Here is an 11,891-nt window from a genome sequence, read left to right as displayed (position 1 = left end):
AAATATTTTTTATTTTGTTTGGAGTGTACTTTGGGGGTTACAGCACCCTTTAATGGACAAGCCAGCCGGCCTTTTACTTTAGGGACACAGGCGCACGCTTGGCACTACTTTGTTGATGCACGTGCGGCTACTACGCACACAATTCACAAACACAAAAAAATATATATTTTTATTTTGTTTGGAGTGCCCTTTGGGGGTTACAGGACCCTTTAACGGACAAGCCAGCCGGCCTTTTACTTATGTGACACAGGCGCACGCTTGGCGCTGATCCTTTCTTGATGCACGTGCAGCCACAGTGCACACAATTCACAAACACAGAAAAAATATTTTTTTTTTAGCACTTGGGGGGAGCACCCCTGAGGGACAGAGCACCCCCTGGACAACACTACAGCACCCCTTTAGGACTGGGACACTGCACAGGACTTTGGAGTGGACACAGCCCCTATGGACAACTGACTGCACAACACAGTCCAGCCAGCCCCTATGGACTTTGAAGTAGTGGACAGGGCCCCTATGGAAAACAGCAGCACAGTGCAGCACAGCACAGCACTACACTGCACTACACTACACTACAACACTACACTACACTACACTACACAGCCCAGCCAGCCCTAACTCCCACCCTCCCTCTTCACTGTCCACAGTCGAGTGAGAAAATGGAGCCGACGTAGGGAACCTTATATAGGATCCAAAACCTGCGAGACCCGGAAGGCGGAATGATGATGTTTTGCCTCGATTTCAGATCCGAGTCAGGCGGGAAAAGTCGAGCCTGACTCGGATCGGCCTCGGATCGTGAGGGCTCGGTGGGGTTCGGATTTCAGAAATCCGAACCCGCTCACCCCTACTGTACATGTACAGTCACCACAACTACCACATAATGTACATGAACAGTCACCACAATTATCACATACTGTACATGCACAGTCACCACAACTATCACATACTGTACATGCACAGTCACCACAACTATCACATACTGTACATGCACAGTGACCACAGCTATCACATAATGTAGATGCACAGTCACCACATCTATCACATACTGTACATGCACATACACCACTCCTATCACATACTGTACATGCACAGTCACCACATCTATCACATACTGTACATGAACAGTCACCACAACTATCACATACTGTACATGCACAGTCACCACATTTATCACATACTGTACATGCACAGTCACAACATCTATCACATACTGTACATGCAGTCACCACAGCTATCACATACTGTACATACACAGTCACCACATCTATCACATACTGTACATACACAGTCACCACATCTATCACATACTGTACCAGCACAGACACCACACCTATCACATACTGAACATGCACAGTCACCACAACTATCACATACTGTACATGAACAGTCACCACAGCTATCACCTACTGTACATGCACAGTCACCACAGCTATCACATAATGTACATGCACAGTCACCACATCTATCACATACTGTACATGCACAGACACCACACCTATCACATACTGTACATGCACAGTCACCACATCTATCACATACTGTACATGCACAGTCACCCCATCTATCACATACTGTACATGCAGTCACCACATCTATCACATACTGTACATGCACAGTCACCACAGCTATCACCTACTGTACATGCACAGTCACCACAGCTATCACCTACTGTACATGCACAGTCACCACATCTATCACATACTGTACCAGCACAGACACCACACCTATCACATACTGTACATGCACAGTCACCACATCTATCACATACTGTACATACACAGTCACCACAACTATCACATACTGTACATGCACAGTCACCACATCTATCACATACTGTACATACACAGTCACCACAACTATCACATACTGTACATGCAGTCACCACATCTATCACATACTTTACCAGCACAGACACCACACCTATCACATACTGTACATGCACAGTCACCCCATCTATCACATACTGTACATACACAGTCACCACAACTATCACATTCTGTACATGCACAGTCACCACATATATCACATACTGTACATGCACAGTCACCACATCTATCACATACTGTACCAGCACAGACACCACACCTATCACATACTGTACATGCACAGTCAACACATATATCACATACTGTACATACACTATCACCACATCTATCACAAACTGTACATGCACAGTCACCACAGCTATCACATACTGTACATGCACAGTCACCACAACTATCACATACTGTACATGCACAGTCACCACATATAACACATACTGTACATGCACAGTCACCACAACTATCACATACTGTACATGCACAGTCACCACATCTATCACATACTGTACATGCACAGTCACCACATCTATCACATACTGTACATACACTGTCACCACATCTATCACAAACTGTACATGCACAGTCACCACATCTATCACATACTGTACATGCACAGTCACCACATCTATCACATACTGTACATGCACAGTCACCACATCTATCACAAACTGTACATGCACAGTCACCACATCTATCACATACTGTACATGCATAGTCACAACAACTATCACATACTGTACATGCACAGTCACCACATATAACACATACTGTACATGCACAGTCACCACAACTATCACATACTGTACATGCACAGTCACCACAACTATCACATACTGTATATGCACAGTCACCACAACTATCACATACTGTACATGCACAGTCACCACATCTATCACATACTGTACATACACAGTCACCACAACTATCACATACTGTGCATGCACAGTCACCACAGCTATCACATACTGCACATGCACAGTCACCACATCTATCACCTACTGTACCTGCACAGTCACCACATCTATCACCTACTGTACCTGCACAGTCACCACATCTATCACCTACTGTACCTGCACAGTCACCACATCTATCACCTACTGTACCTGCACAGTCACCACATCTATCACATACTGTACATGCACAGTCACCACATCTATCACATAATGTACATACACAGTCACCACAGCTATCACATACTGTACATGCACGTTCACCACATCTATCACCTACTGTACATGCACAGTCACCACATCTATCACCTACTGTACATGCACAGTCACCACAGCTATCACATACTGTACCTGCACAGTCACCACATCTATCACCTACTGTACCTGCACAGTCACCACATCTATCACCTACTGTACATGCACAGTCACCACATCTATCACCTACTGTACATGCACAGTCACCACATCTATCACATAATGTACATGCCCAGTCACCACAGCTATCACCTACTGCACATGCACGTTCACCACATCTATCACCTACTGTACATGCACAGTCACCACATCTATAACATACTATACCTGCACTGTCACCACATCTATCACATACTGTACCTGCACAGTCAACACATCTATCACATACTGTACCTGCACAGTCACCACATCTATCACCTACTGTACCGGCACAGTCACCACATCTATCACCTACTGTACATGCACAGTCACCACATCTATCACCTACTGTACATGCACAGTCACCACATATATCACATACTGTACATTCAGTCACCACAGCTATCACATACTGTACATGCACATTCACCACAGCTATCACATACTGTACATGCACAGTCACCACAGCTATCACATACTGTACATACACTGTCACCACATCTATCACATACTGTACATACACTGTCACCACATCTATCACCTACTGTACATACACAATCACATCTATCACATACTGTACATGCACAGTCACCACAGCTATCACATACTGTACATACACAGTCACCACATCTATCACATACTGTACATGCACAGTCACCACATCTATCACATACTGTACATGCACAGTAACCACAGCTATCACATACTGTACATGCACAGTCACCACACCTATGACATACTGCACATGCACAGTCATCACATCTATCACACACTGGTACATGCACAGTCACCACATCTATCACACACTGTACATGCACAGTCACCACATCTATCACATACTGTACATGCACAGTCACCAAAGCTATCACATACTGTACATGCACAGTTACCATAGCTATCACATACTGTACATGCACAGTCACCACATCTGTCACACACTGTACATGCACAGTCACCACATCTATCACACACTGTACATGCACAGTCACCACAGCTATCACACACTGAACATGCACAGTCACCACAACTATCACATACTGTACATGCAGAGTCACCAAAGCTATCACATACTGTACTTACACAGTCACCACACCTATCACATACTGTACATGCACAGTCACCACAACTATCACATACTGTACATACACAGTCACCACAGCTATCACATTCTGTACATGCACTGTCACCACATCTATCACATACTGTACCTGCACAGTCACCACATCTATCACATACTGTACCAGCACAGTCACCACAACTATCACTTACTGCACAGTCACCACAACTATCACCTTCTGTACCCGCACAGTCACCACAACTATCACCTACTCTACATGCACAGTCACCACAGCTATCACCTACTGTACATACACAGTCACCACAGCTATCACACACTGTATAAGCACAGTCACCACATATATCACATACTGTACATACACAGTCACCAGAGCTTTCACATACTGTACATACACAGTCACCACAGCTATCACATACTGTACATACACAGTCACCACATCTATCACATACTGTACATACACAGTCACCACAGCTATCACCTACTGTACATGCACAGTCACCACATCTATCCCATACTGTACATGCACAGTCACCACAGCTATCACATACTGTACATGCACAGTCACCACAGCTATCACCTACTGTACATACACAGTCACCACAGCAATCACATACTGTACATACACAGTCACCACAGCTATCACACACTGTATAAGCACATTCACCACATATATCACATACTGTACATACACAGTCACCAGAGCTTTCACATAATGTACATACACAGTCACCACAGCTATCACATACTGTACATGCACAGTCACCACATCTATCACATACTGTACATGCACAGTCACCACAACTATCACCTACTGTACATGCAGAGTCACGGAAACTATCACCTACTGTACATGTACAGTCACCACATCTATCACCTACTGTACATACACAGTCACCACATCTATCACATACTGTACCTGCACAGTCACCACAGCTAAAAATAATTGAATGTAGACATCTGCACATTTTTTTATTGTAACAGTAACATGCTTAAGGGTCTATTCCATTTGGGCCCTGATAACTGACATTATAAATAGTCACGGAATCTGAATTAATTCATCATTGCTCCAGCGCTGTGACAGATGACCTGAAAATCTCCCATGATTAGGCCATGCAACCTGTCACCTGGGCCCAGTTTGGCTGTCGGCAGCCCTGGCCATACTGTTCCATTGACAGTACATCCCTTAATTGGTCAACCACATGATGAAGCATTTTAGGTAGAAGCACAGCAAGACTATTACCAGTGAATTGTGTTATACATTGTTCCTGTAGAGTTTTATTTACTATGGATGTTTTAGAATTTTTTTTTATTAAACAAATTATTGGCCACACAGATATTATGTGTTATTGTATATTTCATCACAGACAGTGAGAGCTGCCATAGATGTCCTGATGAAGAATGGCCAGATGAGAGAAAAGTGAGCTGTATTCCCAAATTGTACGACTTTCTGTCATATGAGAAGGACATTGTGTTGCTAATTTCTGCAGTAACAGCTTTATCTTTCTCTGCCATAACATTATTTATATTAGGGAACTTTATTTATTACTGGGACACTCCCATTGTGAAAGCCAATAATCGGGCTGTAAGCTTCATTCTCCTGGTCTCCATCTTGCTGAGCTTCTTCTCTGTGTTCTTGTTCCTCGGTCGGCCTCTGGATATAACCTGCAGGCTGAGACAGACATCATTTGGGATCTTCTTCTCCACAGCTGTCTCTTCTGTACTGGCCAAGACGGTCACTGTCTGCATTGCTTTCAAAGCCACCAAACCTGGCAGTCCCTGGAGAAAGTGGGTCACACTCAAAGTGTCTAATTATGTAGTGATTGTGTGCTCCTCTGTCCAAGCTCTGATCTGTGGTATCTGGCTGTCTGTTTCTCCTCCCTACCAGGAGTATGACCATCACTCCTATCAGGGAATGATCATCATTCAGTGTAATGAAGGGTCGGTGATTGGGTTTTACTCTGTGTTGGGTTACATGGGGATCCTGGCGGCTGTGAGCCTTGTTCTGGCTTTCATGGTGAGGACATTACCGGATAGTTTTAATGAGGCCAAGTACATCACCTTCAGCATGTTGGTGTTCTCCAGTGTCTGGATTGCAATGATCCCGGCCTATCTGAGCACCAAAGGGAAAGACGCGGTGGCTGTGGAGATATTCGCCATATTGTCCTCATGTGCTGGAGTTCTGGGCTGTATATTTTTCCCAAAGATGTATATTCTGCTTATAAAACCTGAATTGAACTCGAGAAAAATTATACTGGGGCAGACTAAATTATAAAGAATTGCTTATAGTACCAATATATACCTTAATAGTTTTTTGTCACCTGAAAATTGCTTAAAAAATCCCAGTTGTATCATAAGATTGTTTATGGAAATAAATATAGATGCATTTAAGGGATCAGTTCAATATCCTGGTGCAAAGGATACCAGCACTGAGAATACCAGCGCCAGAATCCCGACACCTGTTATAATCTCAGTGCCAGCATACCAAAGGTAAATAGCTGGGTTGGGGGGAAGGTTAGACAAATAGGGGGTATGGTTAGGTTTAGGGTGCGGGGTGGGGAGGTTAGGTTTAAACACTATGGGGGAGGTTAGATTCAGGTTTAGGGTTAGGGTAGGGAGAGGGGGAGGGTTAGAATACTGTCTGGCAAGTGTCAGTATTTTAACCCTGTCAGGATGCCAGCATCAGGATTCTGTACCCATCCGACATTTAGAACTATTCCAAGTGTTATATTATAGTACCCCAGCTGCCCCCTTAGCAAGGAACTAAGTAATATTGCAACAGAATAGGGTAATGATAAGTCCACAAAAGTAGTTCTGTTTATGATTCTGTATATAACTAGCCTCCTATTACATATTATTCTATGTATCAAACATATTAATGTAAAATTGAAAAGTCCTAATTACATTTACAGATGAATGTGTCCTGTCTACCCTCAGTGGAAATGCAATAGTTACATTTAGATTATAATGAATACATGACACAAGGCTCATCCTCCCATTAATATATTGTCACATCTACTGAGGGTAAAAGTACTAAGTAATTTTTTCTATAAAGGCCGTCACTGAGCGTGAGTCTGCTATTAACTTTACTTATATAAAATAACAAATGACTCCAATATTCTCTGTTAGTCTTAGGGCACTTCTTATTACTAGACACAAACCACAGCCTCAGGGGCCTATTCATCAACACTAAAATAACGTTTTTAAGGACATTTTTCTTAAATAACGTTATTTTGGTATTCATGTAGCCACTTACCACAGGAGATATCACAGATATCTCCTTGCTAAGTTCCCCTGCATTAATTTCCACACTCCCCATACATTAGTACATTAGTATGGGTAAATTAGTACATTAGTACATTAGTACATTAGTACATTAGTATGGGTAAATTAGTACATTAGTACATTAGTACATTAGTATGGGTAAATTAGTACATTAGTATGGGTACATTAGTACATTAGTACATTAGTATGGGTAAATTAGTACATTAGTATGGGGATGAGGAAATTATGGTATTCATCAAATTCCTAAAATTATCAATTTTCGGAATTTGATGCAGTTACTATTCGCCACTGTGAGGTGGTGAATAGCAGGTGAAATTTACCTGTATCCGCATGTGCAGGTCCCCCGACGAGTCCCTCTGGCGCTCTGCTCCATCCACAGGCTCCGGAGGCTGGTCAGACATGTGTGCTCCCCAGCAGAGCACAAGAAAGTTTACACAAAAAAAAAAATATTTTTTTTTCTAATCTGTCATGTGGTCTGCTGGGAAACCACACGACAGACCAGCAGGATGGAGCCGGAGGCTGCTGCGCTGACAGGTAAGTTGGGGGGGAGGGAAGGTGAGCGGAGGGGGGTGGGGGTGGTCGGGGGGGTACGAAACTTAACACATCTGTAGGCAGTGCTGCGCATGCGCTGGTTTTACAGATGTAACAGCGCATGCGCAGCACTGTTTCCAGATGCGATAAGGTAGTGTAGGCAGGAAAAGTATCTATTTCCCGAAAAGCTGTCATCGCAAAAATGACAGCTTTCGGAATGGATACTTATGGAGAGGTGGAATGATGAATTCCACCTATAATTAGCTAGAACTCCATGAGAGTTCTAAAGCTAATTACCTCCAGAGAATTTTTATGTTTAATGAATAGGCCCCTTAATCACACCGGCTTCATCTTTGGTGTCTGACACCAGTGACCATGTTACCAGATTATAGAGTTCTTATACCCATATCCAGCACTCTCTGCATTCTCCTGTTGCTGGCTACTGTATATTTTAGCTTTGATTATGTTATATGTGTCTACTACTTGGCAATGGTATAAGCATAATAATAGTACACAACAGTGGACCCTCACAGTCAGCAAACAGTTCAGGAGTTAACGACAGTGGTGTATTGCATGTTAGTAAGTTTATACAGCCGTACTCACTGTTACATGCACAATATCTGGAGAGCGTGGAGCTTGATCAGAACATACAGAGCACCAACTGGAGATGTATGTGGACAGCGGTGCATTTACAAGCAGTTGTATCAGGTATACTGTGGATATATCAAAGGGTCTCAGTATCAATCAGTGTATCACATCTGTGTCCCACTGCGTAAATATACATTCTGTCTAATCCTCCATTATGTTTCCTATGGTAACATAAAGGAGGTTTAGAAAGAATGAATATATACGGAGTGGGACACAGATGTGATACACTGACAACAGCTATCAGCTATGCCATGATTACTGTGTACCAGTCCCCAGCTTTATCTATGACCACATATATCAGCCATGCTATGATTACTGTGTACCAGACCCCAGCATTGTCTCTGACCACAGCTATCAGCCATGCTATGATTACTGTGTACCAGACCCCAGCTTTGTATATGACCACAGCTATCAGCCATGCCATGATTACTCTGTACCAGACCACAGCTTTGTCTCTGACCCCAGCTATCAGCCACGCCATGGTTACTGTATACCAGACCCCAGCTTTGCCTCTGACAACAGCTTCCAGCCATGCCATGATTACGGTGTACCAGACCCCAGCTTTGTCTCTGACAACAGCTATCAGCCATGCTATGATTACTGTGACCCCAGCTTTGTCTCTGACAACAGCTATCAGCCATGCCATGATTACTGTGTACCAGACCCCAGCTTTGTCTCTGACCACAGCTATCAGCCATTCCATGTTTACTGTGTACCAGACCCCAGCTTTGTCTCTGACCACAGCTATCAGCCATGCCATGATTACTGTGTACCAGACCCCAGCTTTGTCACTGACCACAGATATCAGCCATGCCAAGATTACTGTGTACCAGTCCCCAGCTTTGTCTCTGACCACAGCTATCAGCCATGCCATGATTACTGTGTACCAGAACCCAGCTTTGTCTCTGACTACAGCTATCAGCCATGCCTTGATTACTGTGTACCAGACCCCAGCTTTGTCTCTGACCACAGCTATCAGCCATGCCATGATTACTGTATACCAGTCCCCAGCTTTGACTCTGACCACAGATATCAGCCATACCATGATTACTATGTACCAGACCCCAGTTTTGCCTCTGAAAACAGCTAACAGCCATTCCTTGTTTACTGTGTACCAGACCCCAGCTTTGTCTCTGACCACAGCTATCAGCCATGCCATAACTAGTATGTACCAGACACCAGTGTTGTTTCTGACCACAGCTATCAGCCATGCTATGATTACTATGTACCAGTCCCCAGCTTTTTCTCTGACCACAGCTATCAGCCATGCCCTGATTACTGTGTACCAGACCCCAGCTCTGTCGCGGACCATAGCTATCAGCCATGCCATGTTTACTGTGTACTGGATCCCAGCATTGTCTATGACCACAGCTATCAGCCATGCCATGATTACTGTGTACCAGTCAAGAGATTTGCATCTGACCCCAGCAATAAGCCTTGCCTTGATTACTGTGCACCCCTCCCCAGCTTTGTCTCTGACCACAGCTATCAGCAATGCCATGATTACTGTATACCAGACCCCAGCTTTGTCTCTGACCACAGCTATAAGCCAAGCCAAGATTACTGTGTACCAGACCCCAGCTTTGTCTCTGACCACAGCTATCAGCCATGACATGATTACTGTGTACCAGATCCCAACTTTGTCTCTGACTACAGCTATCAGCCATGCAATGATTACTGTGTACCAGATACCAGCTTTGTCTCTGACCACATCTATCAGCCATGCCATGATTACTGTGCACCAGACCCCAGCTTTGTCTCTGACCACATCTATCAGCCATGCCTTGATTACTATGAACTAGACCCCGGCTCTGTCTCTGACCACAGCTATCAGCCATGCTATGATTACTTTGTACTAGACCCCTGCTCTGTCTCTGACCGCATCTATCAGCCATGCCATGATTACTATGTACTAGACCCCTGCTCTGTCTCTGACCACAGCTATCAGCCATCCCATGATTACTTTGTACTAGACCCCTGCTCTGTCTCTGACAACAGCTATCAGCTAAGCCATGATTACTGTGAACCAGACCCCATCTTTGTCTCTGGCCACTGCGATCAGCAATGCCATGATTACTGTGTACCAGACCCCAGCTTTGTCTCTGAAGACAGCTATCAGCCATGCCATGATTACTGTGTACCAGACCCCAGCTTTGTCTCTGACAACAGCTATCAGCCATGCCATGATTACTGTGTACCAGGTCCCAGCTTTGTCTCTGAAGACAGCTATCAGCCATGCCATGATTACTGTGTACCATAACTCAGCTTTGTCTCTGACCACAGCTATCAGCCATGCCATGATTACTGTGTACCATACCCCAGCTTTGTCTCTGAAAACAGCTATCAGCCATGCAATGATTACTGTGTACCAGACCCCAGCTTTGTCTCTGACCACAGCTATCAGCAATGCCATGATTACTGTGTACCAGACCCCAGCTTTGTCTCTGAAGACAGCTATCAGCCATGCCATGATTACTGTGTACCAGACCCCAGCTTTGTCTCTGACAACAGCTATCAGCCATGCCATGATTACTGTGTACCAGATCCCAGCTTTGTCTCTGAAGACAGCTATCAGCCATGCCATGACTACTGTGTACCATAACTCAGCTTTGTCTCTGACCACAGCTATCAGCAATGCCATGATTACTGTATACCAGGTCACAGCTTTGTCTCTGACCACATCTATCAGCCATGCCATGATTACTATGTACCAGACCCCAGCTTTGTCTCTGGCCACATCTCTCAGCCATGCCATGATTACTGTGTACCAGACCCCAGCTTTGTCTCTGACTACAGGTATCAGCCTTCCCATGATTACTGTGTACCAGACCCCAGCTTTGTCTCTGACCACAGCTGTCTGCCATGCCATGATTACTGTGTACCAGACCCCAACTTTGTCTCTGACCACAGCTATCAGCCATGACATGATTACTGTGTACCAGACAACAGCTTTGTCTCTGACCACAGCTATAAGCCATGCCATGATTACTGTGTAACGCATCCGAGCATTGTCTCTGACCACAGCTATCAGCAGTGCCATGATTACTGTGTACCAGGCCCCAGCTTTGTCTCTGACCACAGCTATCAGCCATGCCATTATTACTGTATACCACTCCCCAGCTTTGTCTCTGACCACAGCTATCAGCAATGCCATGATTACTGTATACCAGACCCCAGCTTTGTCTCTGA

General features: G+C 44.4%; 1 protein-coding gene across 1 annotated transcript; it reads left to right on the top strand.

Annotated features, from left to right (window-relative positions):
• Positions 1-5,574: 5,574 nt before the first annotated feature.
• On the top strand, positions 5,575-6,513 carry LOC148450936 (vomeronasal type-2 receptor 26-like; the record flags this gene model as incomplete). The annotated part of the gene is made up of 1 exon (XM_088462504.1): positions 5,575-6,513. A coding segment is annotated over one exon (939 nt), but the record flags the coding sequence as incomplete, so codon positions are not given.
• Positions 6,514-11,891: the final 5,378 nt, after the last annotated feature.

This window comes from Taudactylus pleione, unplaced genomic scaffold (assembly GCF_031769625.1).
Source record: "Taudactylus pleione unplaced genomic scaffold, aTauple2 ptg001253l, whole genome shotgun sequence".
Lineage (NCBI taxonomy): Eukaryota > Metazoa > Chordata > Amphibia > Anura > Myobatrachidae > Taudactylus > Taudactylus pleione.
Note: the sequence above shows the minus strand (reverse complement) of the source record. Positions and strands in the feature narration are given on the sequence as shown.